Source organism: Anopheles darlingi, chromosome 2 (assembly GCF_943734745.1).
Source record: "Anopheles darlingi chromosome 2, idAnoDarlMG_H_01, whole genome shotgun sequence".
NCBI classification, from domain to species: domain Eukaryota; kingdom Metazoa; phylum Arthropoda; class Insecta; order Diptera; family Culicidae; genus Anopheles; species Anopheles darlingi.
Window position 1 is genome coordinate 15,452,092 of NC_064874.1, and position 18,947 is coordinate 15,471,038.

An 18,947-nucleotide genomic window follows, 5' to 3' on the forward strand; every position below is an offset into this window, starting at 1 on the left:
TTCGTTTGCTACATGCGCTGCGCTGCCATCTCCAACTCCGCCAACATTCGGGCTTCGGGCAACTGACGGATTCAATTTCATGGCCCATGGCCATCATAAGGATAAAACCCGGGAACCTGTCTCGTGCAACTACTACAGCGTGCGGCACGCGGTGGCGGATGTCAAAATCTCGCCTTTCTCGCCCTTGCTGTCACCGCTGTCGTCGTGTCACGCAAGTCACGCAAAAGCACGCACCTGACCAGCGTCGCGACGACCGACCGACACCGACCGACCGACCGACCGACCGACCGACCGACCAACGCGAGAGTCCATTAACAAAGAGACACAAACAAAGCAGGCCAGACAAGAGGCAGGCTTGAGGTTTGCAACCAACATGATGATGTCCACTTCAGCTGGTCACGGATTGCTGCGACGGCTGGGGTGTCGATAAGTGTGTGTTTGTGTGCGTGTGTGTCCGGCGTGTTCGGGAGAGGGCGAAACAACACCACCTTTCACTGACACCATTCTCATCGGTACGTCCGATGGTTGGACAGGAGGGATTAAAGCAGCAACAGGTTTCGCGCGAAAAAATGGCTTTAAACGATAGTTTTGTAGGTTTTCGTGAGTTTTTGGCCTCTTTAAGGACAATGCTTTCAATCGAAGTTCCCTTCGCTTTGGTGCAGTGTAGTTTTGGAGATTTTTTGGAAGACATTAAGCCGCCTTAGGCATAATTCTTTGTTAGGTTTTGAAGAACTTCTCTAATGGCTTTGCAATACTCCATTTGTCTGTCTCTCAATTTGGAGAGCATCTATTTCTGGACATTTTAATGCTTTATATTCCCCGTGAACGTTGTTTGTTGTAACCGTAATGCGCGTGTTTCATGTGTTTCGATAAAATCACCATTTTATCTTGCATCTCAACACAAACTTTCGTGATTAACGAATACAAGGACTCCATCATCCCACCAAAAAGGGCTAATCCGACGAAGGTATTGTTTCCTATCGTGACACAACCCATTACACACACTCCGATACGATCGACATATCGGTGGACAACCTACCAGGACGATCACCCCTCCTTCGCAAAACCCGAACCCCGATTCATTTCACCAAAATGGGCCCCCCATAATAATATTTCATTAAAACCTCGGGCTATAATGTTTCAAATTGATTTCCATTTATCATGCTGCGGTTGCGGAAGTGCGGCCACACCGGTCCGGCGGGCCAGTCCCTCCAAAACCCAACCCACGTCAACAACGGAGCAGCAGCAGCAGCAGCAGCTGCGGGAAACATCAATCTTACCGCTTCCTACCTTCATCACCATGACTGTGTGTTGGTCCGGTAAGGTAAGGTATATTCTTACATTTTGCACACGCCTCTCGCCCGTTCTCCCAACCTATTCATCTGCCGCCGACAATGGCCTTCTTAAGTCACACATTAGTCTCCATCCCCCCTGAGAGGTGAGAAAGCAGCAGGGGAGAGGTGAGTAGCAGACAGACACTCTCTTCTTCTGCGCTCTTCACAAAGAAACTATCGAAAGTTTCATCAAACAAAAGGGAAGTTAATTAACGGCCCGGTATCTCGTCCTGGGACCGGCCACCGTGTAGTACCAGCGGCCATGCCATTGTCCAACGTTGGCCCGGCCACCCAAGGCGAAGCATCGCATCCCGACGGCTTATCTTCACTTGCAGGCAACACTCACCACCACCAGCACCGACTTATCCTTTGCTTTTTGGGCTTTAGCATCCGGTTGGTGTTTGGCCTAGGAACAGCCTAGGAAGGCGCACGGCGCCTACTGCACTGGCAAACCCTGTATGTGCTCGGGTTGACAAACTGACCTACGGTCTCTGTTTTATCCACAACCCGAAGACTACTGGTCTGGTCTACCATCCAGCCGAGAGAGAGAGCAACGGAGAGGTATATTAAATTTCCGTGCACGGATTGGCATCCGGTGCTGGCATATATAGACTGTTGTCCCATACATGCGGCCCGGACGGACTAAAAATGGGCTCCTCCCGATGGATCCCACTGGAATGTGGCTACCTCTCTCTCTCTCTCTCTCTCTCACACACACACACTCTCCTCTTCTTTGCAGCCGGCTGTTAAAAGGTAAACACCGGAACGGTGTTTAGCTTGTCCCCTTGTTGTGTCCCCTGCGCCAAAGCCTTCTTCCCTCCTGAAGGGCAGTGCTTAACTCCCCCCAGGCCACTAGCCGCCCCGGCTCTCGGCCACCAGCTGTTAATGTGTTGAACTTACTCCTTGCACAAACAATCTACGGGTGTGTGTGTGGGTCTGCGGCACTCGTTTAGAAATTGAAAATAGCTTTCGCCTTAGCAGCTACGCCTTCGCCTTGCACCTGGCACACCAAGGCAGAGGTAGGCATCCAGGATCACGCACACCACCACCACTGTGCAGCCACCGGCTGTGTGGCTAAGAAAATTCCTGACATTCAATCTTCCACCGTTCCTTGCTTGCTGGCCGGCTGCACCAGAAAGCGAGAGAGAGAGAGAACGTGTGAGTGCAAGAGTGCAGGAAATGCTGCTGATTGGAGTTCGGGGTGCAGCAGGCGGCCGGCAGAGGAAGGAAATGTTGCAACAAATTGAGGATATTGAATGCCTCTGCACCAGCACCATCTGTGTATGTGTGTCTGTGTGTGTGTACGTTCAGCTAGGTGCATCCACAAAACCTGGAAGTACGTCACGGAGTCAACACCGGACACGGAACACAACATCGTCACAAGTGGTAGTGGTGGTGGTGGTGGTCGAGGTCAAACCCAAGCTGGGGGTGCTTACTGATGAACTTGTCATCGTCCGGGCACCGGTCGAGACCGCAAGAACCGACCGCTCAGCTCAGGTCCGAACCGGCCGCATACCGACCCTGGCTGTCAAAGGTCTTATCGAATGCTAATAAAGCGCCACATTGTTTCCAAAGCCAGAAGGCCAGGACCTACGAACCCCTCGTGCCGGGGAGAGTATATTAAGCAGACGTTCTTCATGGCAAAACATGGCCGACCGCCGGCCGTATCGGTTGAAAGAAAGCATTCACAGGCAGTGTGCAGGATGCTGGTTGGAATGCTGGAGCACGGCACGGGGACGATGTACGCGAGCACCACTCGAAGCGATTGGAAAGTTTCCGCCGGCGTGTGCTTCCCCGCTTGCCCTTTTTACCTCCAGCCCGTTCTGCTGCGCGCTGCAGTTGCTGATGTTCAGTGAGCCGCTGATGAAATCGTTCTGGACGTCCACGATGAGGAAGGAGCTGATGGGCCGGACGATCTGCAAGACAAAGGTTTGGGCGATTAGAATTTCTTCGAGCGTGGCGAGTGTTGTAAAGTGAGTGTTCTTGTGCTGTTGTTGTTCGCTATCTTCGCTACCGGAACCACCCTTAACCTTGTCGATATCAATCTCACACCCTTGGTATGCTCATTTCTTCCGGCCACTCGACTACAGCACTCTACTCGTGTGTGTCAGGGACGTATCACGTAATCTTGTGCCCAAGTAGTGGTATGAGGCGTGTGCAAAATTATCATCAATCAAACCCGCTTATCCGAACTAGGGTTCGTGCTGTCGCATGGTGTGCCCTCGAGTGCCCGGAACAAGTCCCCCTATAGCTGAATCCTTTAAAGCGCCGCTACCAAAAGCCATGACAACATGACGGAGAATGCTCTCGAAACGAACGGTGAACGGTGAACGATGGTCCTTTTCGTGCGAATGTGAACGAGCATATGATAGACTTCGCCTCAACCGATGCTCACGCGCCTCGGTATTAGCGAAAGAAAAGGGGTTACGATAGGACAACCCCGGGGACCAGCCTACAGTGCTACCGACAAGTGGCGAACGTCAGATTTGACTGCGCGATTATGTGAGACTCCTGTTTCTGCTGTAGTCGCCTCGTGCACGAGCACCGACAGACAGTAACACACATTATCATCATCATCATCATCATCCTCATCGCAAGTGAATGGTGCCGTGACGTAACTGGTTGCAAACCGGAAGGGAAAGGGCCATTGCGATACTGTGCGAGCGGCCGTTACGTATCCTAGCACATCGCGGTGGCACGAGGTGTTTTCACGCAATCGATGACCAACGGTAGCCCTGCAGCTCTTATCGAGTGGCCCGAGTAACCGCCGATCAAACATTAGCGAGCACCACACATCGTGGAAGAGCATAAAATCGTCGATTCGCAAACCATTCAGTGAAGGCGAAGGGAGAACGGTAGTGTTTTCGTTTCGTGGCCCACAATGGATTACCATTGGCAATCTCGCTGCCCGGAACAGGCGTGAAATGGGTGGGAGGCGGTGCCGGAAGTAGGATTCAGCTCCGATCGTTCGAGGCTTTAATCGTTCTCGTCACGAAACCGCACCGGGAACGCACCGGGAACAATAGGAAGGTCACGGTATGCTCCCTCCAACGGAAGAGGAACCAAAAAAACGAAGAAGAAAACAGAACATAGAACCATAGCCGTTGGATTGGCCACAAACTACAACAACAACAACAACAAAAAGCACACCGGAAGAAAGGCCAATGGCAAACCGTTCACTGGTAACGATTCGATTGCCACGACACAATTCCGGTTCCGGATCGGAGGGACTGCTGGGCTCGCCTTTCCTTGTTCCGTGCCCCCCTCCCCCCCTTGGACAGGAGGGAAATCGTTGTGTTCCGCATGCGGAGGAGGAGACGGTTACGGAAACACGCGGCCGAACGCGGTTGGCGTAATGACAGGCCCGAGGGACCGAGGCGAACGATTGCTACGGTCGCACGCTTCGAATGTTACGGCGGAAGTGGAGTGGCCCTGAACCTGATGAAGTTAGTTGCTTAAACGGTGCCTAATCGAGCCACGGATGACTTCATCGAGTTATGTGAATTCGCAGTCCGCTGCCGTTGCCGATATTGCTTCGATTGTGATGAGCAGCATGGTTCACGGTTCTTGGGGCGGGAGTGAGGCCACAAGAGTACCTTTTTTTTTTGGGGGCGGAGGCTTAGTGTTGGTAGAGTCTATCAATCTAACCCCTCGGTGGCGATACATCTCGGTGGCGTTTGTTCCGACATCATCACTCAGCATCAGCAGCGCAATCGATCATCAATCTGTCAATCAATGGCGATGTGTTACATTGTGGTCAAACATGCCCAAACACGGGAAGCGTCGGGGTGTGTCAATGCAATACGGACAAAGAATCGATTCGATTCTCTCTGCTATGTGGTTAGGATGTGTGTGTGTGCGTTCCGGCAAATGGATGAAAACTGAATTTTCGGATACTCATTGCCTCCAGATATTGCGCAATCCACCTGCAAACGATCCAATGGCGGCAACAACAAGCAAAAAAAAAAGGCACGAAAACGAGCATCAGATGCCGGAGCAATGGGGGAATCCTGATCGGGATTCCCGACTGATTGAATTGTGGAAATCGAAACCGAAACACAATTAAGCTTCGGTGGCCAGTACTGCAGTGCAGAAGCACACCGTAACTAGGTTACATCGAAACGTCACTCAGTGCCCGCTCGCTACGTCAATCACACACGCACGCACCCATACTCACTAACATATATGTGGCAGATTGCTATTCCAATCAACCGATGGCTAATGGCAGATGTGTCGAGTTGCATTTTCATCACTCGTCGATCGAAGCAACCACCCAATGAAGCAACAGAACGCGAATTCGAATAGCAGCTGCACATTAAACGTGAAACAACAGCAACAGTTCTTTGTCTCTTTCTGGCGCGCTTACTCACTTTGTTATGATCTAAAGCGACATAACCCTTGATGGATAGGGCCGCGGATGTGGGTCAGGCGAGCAGTTTAAGCGGCGGAATCCATTTCCTTAGAAATGGGACCCCCCTTTTGCGGGAGCGATTGTTGAAGGAATGAAGACGAATCGCTGCACGATAGTGGCGCTTCGCTGCCATTCCAAGGTCCCCGAAATGATTGATTTTCTTCGTCGCCGCCACCACTCTAAACACCCCAGAACCGTAATACCGATTTCCGCATATTTCGCATGCTTCGCCCAAGGAAACGCAACCGCACTTGCACTTCCCGAGCTATTGCCCTCGCGCCGCGTTTTGCGGCGACCTTGGAGCGAAAGCAGCAGTAGCAGCAGCAGCAACGATGGCTTCCACTGCGCGCTATCCACGCCCTTCCCGAGCAACTCCCTAGCGAGGCAGCAGAAATTGAAATCGATTGCTCTTTCCCTGCACCACTCTAGGTTGCACTCTCTATAAACGCCGGGCGCGCGCGCGTGTGTGTGCGTGTGTTTGAGAGTTTCGAAACGAAATTTGTAAACTTCCCCAACCCGGCGCCATCTTGCACCGCACTAGAGCACGGTGCAACGTCGATGCACCATTGTTAACTTACTGTTTTGATCCACTGGTTCCAGCAGAACTGGAACTCCTCGCGATCGATGTACCCATCTTCGTTCTTGTCGAACACGGCAAACATCTGCTCCAGCCGATCCGATGGCACCACGTAGATGTGACCCTTGTCATTGCGGAACAGTGCCCGGCAGATCAGTGTGAACTCGTTCAGCGACAGCCGATCGTCTCTGGAATGGCAACCGAAAGGAGAAGAGAGAAAGTTAAAGAAAAAAAGAGAAAGGTATAGAAAAAGGGGAACAGAGCGAGAGAGAAAGAGAAAAAGAAAGAAAAGATCGTAAAAATAAGTGACAGTTACGCTTGCGGTGCGACATCCTGCGATCCAAAGATGCGAACAGAAACTGGTCAGAAAACCTTCGGAAAGGTTAAGGGTGCAGGGCCGCCGGGGGGGCAGGGTTGTGGAAAGTTTCGTTCGTTACCTGTACGAGAGAACTTTCCACCCCTCCCCCCCCCCCTCCCTTCTCCTTCTGCCATTCTCTGCCTCTTCACCCACGACAGCGAACGACGTCGAAAACCGAAAATTCCTGTGGCCTCGCCGCCACGGAGCAAACGTTGTCGGTGTGGTTTTGGTGGGAAAAAGTTTTCCACGTAGCCGTGCCACCACGTACCAAGCCACCAAGGCCATTTGCAAAAGTTGCTAGCGCTTGGCAGGTATAGTAGGAACGGTGCTGCTGCTGCTGCTGCTGCTGTTGCTGGCAGCAGCACACCTTACACCACTTTAACAGCTGGTGGTTGAAGGTTGCGAACGAAACGGGAAACGGGATGCAAATTAAATCAATCAATGCCAGCGCACGTGTGCGTGTGTGAGTGTGTCTATGTGTGTGTGTTCGGGTGGTAACATCGTTCGACATTCATTTCGATTAGCGCCAGACGGAAAGCGGATATGATCGAGCTGCCAACCCCCTTGTCCTATAATTCGTTCGATCGTGTGTGTGTGTGTGTGTGCGTTGCGTTACAACCGGTGCGAATACAAACACTCAAAACCGATTCCCGACGCCGGCCGGGCTCTGACACTACGGCGCGTCAACGGAACGGAGCCTGCTACGACAGCTGCCTGACAGCAACCGAGCCGTTACTCACGGGGCAGCGGTTGCTGCGTTTCGCAAATTCCATGGAAATCAATCCATCTCCAATCATCCACCGTTCGAGCTTCGAGGGTTCAGCTCGAGCCACGATCCGGGTTGGGTTTTCCCGGGGATCGATCCGGTCCAACGAAACCAACGAAACGGGAATTCAATTTTTATGGCATTCGATGAATACGTTCCAACTTTTATAACTTTATTAGTGTCGAGTACGTCGTCGTGACGTCCGGTCCGTCCGGCAGCACCAGCCGTCCCACACTGTTCCCTTCCTCTTCTTCAATGTAAAATTGTTTCGAAGCGACTTTCGGACCGGGCCGCATGGCGCGCGCGCCCGATAATCCCAATCCATCTATTCATCGACACTGGCCGGCCAGTCAGCATCCATTCCCGTCCGCTCGTCCACTTGTCCACTGTGTGTACAATGTTTGCAATCGTCGCTTGGCCCAAAACACGTCGTAACAGCAGGCAACAGAAGGGGGGGGTGTACGTGGGCCCGTCCCGTTCGCGTCCCATCCGTGAGCAATTTATGGGTTTAATTTGCATATTTTTATGCTCCGACGCCGCCACCGACACCAATTACGCTGCTGCTGAGCGGAGCGGAGTTTGGAGGTTTTTGGGGGGTGCGGAGCGCGAAATGGGCGGAAAATGTGATGCGGATAGCTTCTTCCCCGTTGCCCCTCGGACTTTGCAACTCGTCACTGGACGTAACAGCAGCTCAACGTCGGTTTCGGTGATAAGGGAGTAAGATTGACGAGCGATATGCGCGCCGGGCCGGCGAACGATCTATTCGCCGTTACCAATCGGGAGCATTTGTGACTTACAAGCTTTACAATGTGAGCTTCTTGGGATACTTTTTTGTGACAAAGTAATGGCGGATTCATGCCAATCGAGCAAACATTCGAGAAATTATGCTTCATCGGCAGCAAATTGCAAGGATTTCAAATACAATCCCCGCACCATTAATGATGGATATCGACGCGAATGCGACAAAGGAAAGTATTAATAGCAAAGCGTTATCTAATTGCTATCGACGGCAACAGACGAAACCATTGAAAGGAAGGCAAACGAACCGCAAAGAAAGAGAACGAGAGAGCGAGATAGTGAAAGAGACCAATTGTCATTCATTAAAAAAGGCTTAAAACCTCCAAGAGGGGGGGCTAGCTGGAACCAAACAATGATTTCAACCAACGACGATTCATTAAAATCGTGCACCATCAATCACTTGGGTGCTTGGTCTGGGGTACGTTTTGGGGGGCCACGTGTAGACCACAAAAGGCCGACCTTCGCGAAAGTTACCCCTCGGTTCGCGTGCGGTCCGTGCGTCCGAAACCGAAACACAACTACTACTTGATCCGATAATTTGTTATCAGCTCCACCGAGAACTGCTGCTGCTGCTCTCGGTGTGCTTCGATGCTTTGTCAATGCTTTGCTTCGTCGTCGTCGTCGTCGTCGTCACACACCGCCGCTGCTGCCCTTACCGGTTCGATGTCAAATGAGTTTCTGACATTTTCACCCCCGACGATTCGAGCTCGTGCTCGTGGACCAAAGGAAAGCCCACACAACCCGGCTCCCGCGGTCCCGGTGGTTAATCTTTTTCGTTCATCTTTTGCAGAAACCCCGTAAATGAAAAATGAAATGGCGGACGCGCTCCGCCGCAAGAACCGTTCGCAAACACAAGCAGCGGTTCGAGGGCGAAAATCCTGCCGCGTGTATGTGGGATGGATACCGAGAGCTTTGCGTTCGGTGGTGGAAAGGGCAAGATTTGGTGCTCCGATTATTGCTCAATTATCAAAGTTCAAACTCGTATAAATCTGCGGTGCCAACCAGCCAGCCAGCCCGGAGGACGACGTATTGTTTGCATGTTCAGCACAAATTTAAAACTATTCCCACGGCCATGGCGAGCGGAACGGAGGGAAGCGAAAGGCAGATTTGTGCCAACTCAGCCTCAACCGCTGGTGGTGCTGGTGGTGTTGGAAAACATATGAGGCCTTCAGGTTGGAGAGGGCCATCGATCGAGCGTCACTACGGTGGGACGGCCGCCCGATTGGAGTTTGACGTATCACCTCACCAACCAACGACAACATCAACGACGTCACAAGAGAGGTATTCAGCAAGCAATTCAATATTGCCCCAATGGCAATGTTTGCTGTCGCTCGCCTCCGGTGGCAGTTCCCTTTTTCACGCTACCACCACCACCATCATCGGCACCATGGTTGTGTCTTTTAATGACGTAGGCATTTGTTTCATTTCCAACGATCCAACGATCGCAAAACTTTGTCCCTCTCCACACCTTCGCGCTTCGCTCGTGCTGGCGCATGGCGGAAAACGGAAATCATCATTGCGAAGGTCCCTCCTTTCTTCTTGCCCATCTCGTCGATAATGTCGATACTTTTTTCTTCTCGATTTTATTCGATTCCTCTCTCCGTCTCTTTTTCACCATCATTTATTTACGTGACGGTATTTCACGCGATATCGGCCCCAAAATCCTGCCGTCAGATCGACCGGTTTTGCCATGAGATTTGGCAAGTCATTTGACGATATCCCCCCCCCCCCCTTTCACTCCTCCCTTTCTTACTGCGGGCTTCGGATTCGATCCACACGTTCTAGCGATGATTATTGTAAAAATGGCGTTTCATTGGAAAATAGACGCAAGGGCAAGGGAAGGGGGATTGTGGGTGCGCCTCGCGCCCCTTCCACGGTTTTCTTTTCGCGCTTGCTCATGCTTTCTCCTTCGCTGTGTCCGTATTTGCTTTTGTCCCGCAAAACCCGTAAATAACGTCGAACGGAGATTACGCGCCCTTCAAATGGAGGCGCATGGTACTCGGTCCGGAAACAAAAATGGAGGCGCCCGGTAGCGCGTAACGTCCAGTCCAGTTTTGAACCCGGGGTTGGACCAGAGTGTACCGTCGACGAATCCGACAAAACGGTTTCTAATAAATTTACATTTCGATAACATTAAAAAAAAATCTCCATCACTCTCTAATGCTCTTTTAACGAATTTTTAATGCTTGACATATCAATGGCGCCAATGCCGTCTCTAAAGCGCGAACAAAATGCAACAATAAATTTCCGACAATTAATATACCGCCCATTAAAATGCCACATTTGTGCTCGGCAACAAAAAGGGAACCATTACACAATTGCTGGGCACGCTGCAGGACATTTGGATAATAAACGGTCGGGCAGGCAGACAAGGCCCGGCACCACCGACAACACAATCAGACTCCGCTCGCGCGCGCGCGCTCGCACTCACAATGCCAGGCAAAAGAAAAGTTTAATTGGATTTACCACCCAGCGTATGAATGAGAGGGGAGCGAAAGAAAGAAGACCGCAAAAAAAGAACGCGCAGAACGAGAAAAAGAGCCGGCCCCACGGCGGCGGACGTATCGAGCAACATGAAAGCAGCTGCCACTAGTACTTGAGAACTGCGAAGCATAAGAATGAATGAATGTTGTTAATTTTCCTGGCGCTTTTACACGGTGGGCGCCCATTTCTTGGCCAACCAGCGCGGATAAGCGCGAAACGAAAAATGGAAAAAAAAGTATAATGAATTGTTAAGCAATGAGCAGAACGTTTGGCCTCTCCGAGGACACCCCGAGCAAATTGCTCTCGGGTTGCACTCGGGCGCTAGGACATGCCAACATCTTGTTGGCAGTTTTGCCCCCCATCTCCATCCCGTCACCGTTCCTTCCTGTCTGTTCTTTGGTGTCTCACGGGATTCGTCGCTTTGCACGTCTTAATTCCCCTTGGGAAATGGTGAGCGCACAAACACACACACAAGACGCAAAGCAGCACAACCTCCTTCCAGGCGTGCCCATTCATTGTGCTGTGAAAATTAATGCTATTCACAGTAATTATGTTGTGCATGAGGACGGGGGAAAGTAAAAAAAAAATCGTCAGGGATCACCACTTCAACAACAACAACTCCGTTGAGAAGTCGTTGCATTCCATCCTCTCGTTGGCTCTGTGTATTTCTTCCTCTCTGACTTTCTTCGCCTGCTTTGTTGCTTCTGCAGCACACACCGAAAGCACGACCATACACACAGACCGCACGACCGACCCAGCTGGCATTTTGTGAGTGACTTTCCTATGTTACCAATGAGAGTGAAAAGGAGGGCAGATGAAACAGAGCATCTGAATGAGCGCCTTGAAAATTTTGCCTTGGGCATGAGTGAGACTTCCGATGAGACGGCGATATTGATGGGTTCCTTTCCCGTATCCATGGTGTTTTGCTTAACGATTCACGACTGCTCTCGAAAAAATATATACGTACAAAACCCAAAATCAGCAAGTGCATCATGGATGGCTTTCGTAACTTAACCTAAGTTTTGCCGAATCGACGATTCGTTCACGAGTCTGGGCAAATGTTTGACAAATTTATTGCAACACAATTCGAGATGACCAGAAAAATGCTAGCAATTTGCACAACGTAGGACATATTGCAAACGAAGTGCGACGATTCAGCCAGCTGAATCTTATTTAACTTTCACACTTGAAAATAATTTACACGCACTGAAAGGAACTGTTCGTAGTGGTACAAGACCGTTTCAACAATCTTCTATACGATTAGAAGAATGAAGCCAAGTGTGGGAAGAACATACGCAAGGCGAAACGGAATATCCAATCCTTCGCAAACATGACAACGACTATACGTCCGAAAGTATGCTTCACTACAATCACATTATAATGCAAACATAACTGCATCCATTCATACGCGAGATATAGTCCAGCTGGTTCGAAGCCGAGCAAAACAACGGCGATGCGGTAAGTACAGAACATTTCCATAGTTTCAAGATTCATCCACACATTTAATACTTACAGGAAATCTCGCACACAGGCTCACGCGGAAACACAAACTGAAACCGGTCGTTGTGGAGAAAGCAAGGCAAGGCCAAGGGCAAGGGGTAAGGTAAGGTAAGGCAAAGGAAAGGCCTACCCAGTTTTTTGCCTGAAAATTAAAGTAACATTTTGCAAGCAAATAAAAACCTTCATTTATGAATCAAGCCAATCAGGTAGTATCTCTGACAAAAATAGGAGGTAAGTCTCGCGCAATAGGTAGTTTCTGGAGCAACCGGCTGGACTTACCACCTTGAAAGTAACTCACGAAAAGAGGGGAAATGCCAGCTGGGGAATGACGTCAATCCAAGATTCGGATTGCTTTGATTGCCGTGAATATCCTAATCACCATTCCGGTTGGCGGCGAGCGCCACTAGCAACGGGAAACCACGGGTTCTGAGAAGAGCCACCACAGTCGAGATTTGACTTATCCGGTACATCTCGCGTCTGCGTCTGCGTCTCAATGGATTCCATCAAAATATCATCAACGTTATTGTCTTCCAAGAATAGCTCGTCAACTATCGCTAATTACATTCTAATTAACCCTCCACTCCCGGCGTATCCGCCTACTGTTCCCGCCTGCTGTGTGTATTCGTGGAACGGCAATGCTTCAATGCCGCTGCATCGATCGGCACCGCAAGATGACGTCTCATGTTTTCCATGACATACTCCCCCCGGAGGGGGGGGGGGGCATGTCACGAAGACGGAGGTCCTCTTCACCACCCCTACCACCCCGCCAAAAAGGGGCGTCGTGATTAATGCCAAACAATCGTTCCACCTCCCTACTACTACTACTACTACTGTCGATACACAATCGCGTCGCGTCAAACCCATTTGGTTTGGCAACAATGTTACCAAGAGGCGACAGGCCGCACGTCTCATTGTCGGACAAGGTGTGTGTTTCTGACGCCGCGCAAGACGCTTACAACCCCCCGGGTGGTTAGAGTGATGGCATATCATCATCATCATCATCGTCATCACACATCGGTCATCAGCATATCAGTTTTGCATTAGCTCTCTCTCTCTCACTGATAGGGGTAGACGGGGGAAGCGGGGTTTTTGTTATGCTAGTTATCTTCAGCGATAATTAATTACGCACCAAACACGTACACACACACACACACACCCGGGGGGGTTGGTCGCTATCACTCATGCGGCGTCGTGTGCGTGTTTCTAATTTACAACTTTCATCCCCCCCACCCCGAACAAACACATTAAAAGATGCCATTTCGCAAACGCTACACAACGCAACGTAACAACAAACGTTTCTAAAACACACACACACAACTGATACCATCCATCACGGGGTGACTACACGACATTATCGGACGAGAGTCCGTGCCCCAACTTTAAAACATGTCCACCATAAATTCGTTCCATCCATCGCGTCCATCGCTCGCTCGCTCGCTAGTTTGTCACTGCCAGCCAGTGCCCCGGGGCCATGGATGCCATTTACATGGGAAGATCTTGTGACGATATCTGGGCACACACACACACACACACACATCTTGCACCGTCACCATCAGTTGGCAACAATGGCACGCGGTGTGGCTGGTGCCTTTATGAGTGATTTACTGCTATCGTGCCGGAACATCGGAACGGAAAACTATTTCCGTTCAGACCAGACCCAGACTATCAGGCCAGCCGTGGCCAGGCTTCATCAAGATTCCGACGAGCGCGCGCGCGCGCCATCCCTGGAACAATCGGACCAAAGCTTCGGCGGCGTCGCGCAATTTGGCGATCGCATTCTTTCTCATTTATGTTTTCCAATCATCCACCGGGGTGGGGCGAGCAGCAAGAAGCCTCACGTGCTACGCTAAAGAAAAACGGAACAAAAAAGGAACACCCCGAACCCCGATTTCATCCCTTCATGTTTCGCAGAATACCTCTGCACGGCCGTAAATAACGGTGAGGTTCATCTTTGGATAATCCTTTCCTCGTCCCCTTTTTTTTCGGTTTCCCCTTTTTTCTGCGGTCCTTGTTTTGTCCACAATCGACCCACCGGAGGGACCGGAATACGCTCGATAGGAGGTCGCTAGTCGCTGGCTTGATAAGCGTGCGATATCGCAAGGCAAGTGTAATTTCGTTTGTAGAACAAAAGGGAATGAACGTGAGTTGTGAACCAAAAATGTTCGAATGAACGAACGCCACCGTCGTGCCCCGTTAATAAATTTCCACCACAGGATGGCCACACACACACACACCCAGACTCACACATCCGGTGCATGAGGTTGAAGTTTTCATCGAAAATAACCATTTTGGAACACGGTGGAGAATGGGCCTAATTTGTAATTCTATAACTACCGCGGAACCCGGGGATCGAATCGAGGGATCAAACCAGACCAACGGCCACACAATGAAAACTCCTATTTTTGGGGATGTACCCCCACCCCTCTTCCTTCCTCGGGTCGGGGAAAAACAATATCGCCGATCGTTTCGCCCGAAACAACTAACGACGGTATCATAACCGCAAATAAGAAAACATAACTCGATTTCGATTCATTTAATTCTGGCTACCTTTTTCGGGGCCCCAAAAGGCAAAAGCGAATAAAACAAACGCCGGAACCACCGTACGAAGCAATCGTTCCATTGCCAGACCACAGCGTGTGCGTGTGTGTGCGGCTGGAGGTGTTGTGGCCTTGTTGGCAAAGTTGCCTGTACCTGACGTTCTCGTTCATGAATAAATTATCTAGATTACCGCTCGATACGTCACAACCACAAGGATCATCAGTTCATATTGGGTCCCTTTTTCGGGGCACTCGTTCTCCTTCCTAGCGCACCACCATCGCTCTATCGAGAGTTCCCCTTCCAGCCTCCGCCACCAGCCTCTGCACACCTTTCTGCTTCTGCTATCGGTTTATTTATTTGATCTGATCACTGCTACGAGCTGACGGATGGTCTCCAATAACTGAACCGGGTTTGCCACCTGCTGCCCTCCCCCGAAAAAGGGCCCAAGTCAGGCCAGACCGGGCCGTAAGGGCAAACGATGCGGAAACACACACACACAATATCGCAGGTTCGTGTGTGTGTGTTTGTATATATGGAAAGGTCCCACAAGATGGAACACGAAAATGGAGGGATTGTAACAGAAGGAAAACGAAAAAAATGAAATGAAACCAAAAATGGAGGAGGAATTGCTTCGCAGGATGTCGTTTCGGGTTGAATCTATTTTAGAGCTGCCATATCCCACCAACCACGAGCAGCCAGCAGGTCAGGGACCGTAGAGCATTACCTCGCTTATGCGAGGTCAGAAGACCCCTTGGCAGATTTTGGGCAGAGTAGGCCGAAAACCGAAATTTATCAATCCAGCAGCCAGAGGCGACAACCAGATACTTTCCCTTGATACGGTACTGGTACGGGGAATGGAAAAAAATATTTCCGATATCCGATGAGGTTGATCGATTCGGTCTCGGCCTTTTTTCCGGGACCGTAGTAGTTAGCGGAGAGAGTGCTAGTTGCACACTCTCTTTGCAACCGACGTTACACTAAGTAATGACAGAGTAGCAGATTGTCGTTCGATGTTTTATTTCCTTATGAGCTTTGCTATTTGCCAAGCTGGGAAAGATCATCAACATCGATGCAGCGACCAATGCTAAAAAAAATGCTAATAACGACCATTTCATTTGGAACAAATGATCTAAACGTAAATCCTCATCATTCGTCAATATACATTGCTTCTCCAACGATCCTTCTCGGTGAATTATAAGCTTTTTGTTTTGAAGGTTTTTATCAACCTTTAATGCCAGTTTGGTTTCGATAACTACAAATTGATAAAAATAGTTCTGGAATAGAAAATTTGTCATTTACGTCGAAAATTTTGAGCAAAAGATAATAATATATTACCAAAGGTAGTATAAGGCGAGTAGTTTACTCCTAAAAACGAATCCAAATTTCAAATGTATTAGAAATAAAATAATGTTACTATTCTTTTCAAAATTGACCGACTAAATTAGGATCAGGTCAAAAGTTTAATTCAAAGAGTAGGGAAAAAACACGTATGATCACAGCAAATCCTTGTACCAAAAATAATTAATCACAAATATTTTATCAAAAGTTCTTCAAAACAACATATGAACAGCATTTCTTTCTTAACAGTTATATTGAGATATTACTGGCGCCAGCGAATATAAGTGGTTTTAGGATGTGAATTTGCATATGAACAAACTAACATTAAATAAAAGCGTTATTTCAACTTAATCAAAAACAGAGAAAAGGTCAAACACTAAATTTATTACGAGTACCGCTACGGATGATGAAAAGAATGCCATTCAACTCGGACGGACAGAACAGATCAGTTCGTTTCGAAAGGCACGGTCCATCACACCGACCTGGGGCCTCCAACTCATTAACAAGCATGTTGCCGAGGTACGAGATTGAAAATTGGTTTTTTTCCTCGCCCCTTGCACCACATCCTCCCGCCTTTTGCTACACAAAAATCATGTCCCCGGGGAAAACTCCAAACCTAAACGTACTACGCTCTCGCTGGCATCGGTATCCGAATCCCCCTCTCCCCAGATTCATGCTAGCAGATGCCTCGTGACGATGACGCCCGGTGCTGCCACGGGCCAAATTAGTTCGCAACGAATTTACGCCCTGACACACCGAGGGGCCCCGGCCCGAAGGCCGAAAAACACACGCCAACTACCGCCAGTGGCCACCCCGGAGCCATTGTCAGAGCTATTCCGGTTCGTTCGTTCGTTCGTTCGAGCTGTCAGGCCATTCGCTTGATGTGTGTGGCACGCGTAGCAACGCTTCGCACAAGCAGCAGGCGTAGCGAGAGAGCCAACCATACCAACAAACATGTTTGCGCCTCGCGAACACCACCGATGGAGGCTTCTCTATCACCTCGACATCAATGACAACAGCCCCAAAGCGTCCAAACAGCAGCCGAGCAGCGGAGCAGCAGAGTGTCATTATTTCAGCTCCTGCTGTTCCGCCTGCCTCGTCTTTTTCTTCGTCTTTTTTTCATCCCCTTCCCTTCCCTGCTGGCTCCGAGGTCTCGAAACACTTCCTTCCTTCCTGCCGATCCCGACAGCGCGCGCACACACACACACACACAATGCGCGAGGTCCGAGCAGGTTTTCACCATTTTCACCAACGCCACCACCACGGAGTGTGCAGCACACGATGCACTCGCCAGAGTCACACCCCGCCTCTGTCCGTCCATGTCTGGACCGGTTTTTTTGTTGTTGTTGCCTTTTCCCGCTGGCACTGGCGCTCGGTGCTGCCTCGGTGGCTTCGCCGAACTTTCTCCAAAATCATTGCCACTGTTGTGGAATATTGTGACAGCAAATCGGAGTGTCATTCGTTGTCCCAGCGCCATTGTTAGTGACAGGAACTGTTTGCCAGTGTTTGTCGGTGGAATGGGAGGAGGGGAGGGAGGCGCCTGCACCACACCCCACTATCACTATCAGCACTGCCGCAAGCGAGAGTGAGCACCTTTCTTGAAAAGGTCCCTTCGTCTCGCCACACCTCCTAGCCATCCGGCGATCCTCATCATACCAGCAACAACATCCCTATTGTGGCCCGACCTCCCGCTTTTTCCATTAGGCCGCACACGGAAAACAGGATGCACCAGTGTGTGTCTCTGTCCCTGTGTGTGTGTGTGTATGTGTGTGTGCCGCTGTGATGGGTGGGCAAATAGGCTAGGTAAAAATAGCAAAATGCTGCCCTCTGCTGTGCGGACAACGACGACGACGACGCGGAGGCTCCGGAACAGCCACCGTATAGAAAGAAGAAAGGGAAAAAGCAAAAGAAAAATCCCGGCAATGCAAACACAGGCACGTCACACGGATGCACCCTAATGTACGGATGGTGTCAAAGCAGGTGGGGGATGGGGAACGGAGAAGGTGTTTGAGGATCTGCCCGACAGTAGGCCACACAATGGCCGTCCCGGGAAATTGGCGCGAGCGGCGCAGTGCAGAGCAGTCGCAAGGAAGGAAGTGCAGTGCAGAAGGTGATACAGGAAGCTTGATGTTGACACCGCGTTCCGAGGTAGGCAATGATATGTCTTTTTACGTTTTTATCTCAGTACCATCCCCGCTCTGTTTTGTGATGCGACTGACTGAATGCTGCTGCTACTGCTGCGAAACATCACACCGGACCAACCCAGGCTGCTCCTGCGCTCGAATTGGCCTTCAAAACAAAGCACACATTGGAATTGGAATCGTCGTTTCGCGTACGCGAGAACCACAATCCTCCCCGGGGCCGACTAGATCAGCGGATATTAGCTAACCGCAAACGACCCCGGCCAACAGTTCCAACGGCACAAACACATTATACTGTGTTCTACCATCGCAAACGAGATTCTTGATTCGTTACAATAACGATAAAATTTAATAGAATCTTGCCACCATCAATCGGTGCGATTGCGCTGCAACACACAATGCAACATCACTGCATCGATGACGATGATAATGATGATCTCCGTGGGGAATCAGATTAAAGTTTATCCTTCGTACGTGTCTCCAAGCGGCCAAAAGCTCCCGGGAGGGCTCTGTTTTAGTAGACTTCGGGCACGCATGTAGGATGTTCTTGTGCAACCGATCTGAACCGCGAACGAATCAGACCTTACACTAGAGCTCACAGGTTACGGGCAGTGCTCGTAAAAGTTTTCACCTTTACCGCAGGTTGCACCGAAGAAACCGTACCGAAATCGAATAGCATTTTGTTATGTTGGCAAAACCGGC

General features: G+C 50.1%; 1 protein-coding gene across 6 annotated transcripts in view; it reads right to left on the reverse strand.

The window, feature by feature from the left end:
- The window catches only part of LOC125951007 (uncharacterized), a 49,483-nt gene that overhangs the window by 4,210 nt on the left and 26,326 nt on the right, over positions 1-18,947 (reverse strand). For all 6 annotated transcript variants that reach the window (XM_049679489.1, XM_049679488.1, XM_049679486.1 and 3 more), the window contains exons 3-4: positions 6,324-6,510; positions 3,146-3,250 (exon numbers count right to left, since the gene is read on the reverse strand). In XM_049679489.1, the coding sequence (XP_049535446.1) occupies positions 3,146-3,250; positions 6,324-6,510 (292 nt within the window). The remainder of the gene's footprint in view (positions 1-3,145; positions 3,251-6,323; positions 6,511-18,947) is intronic.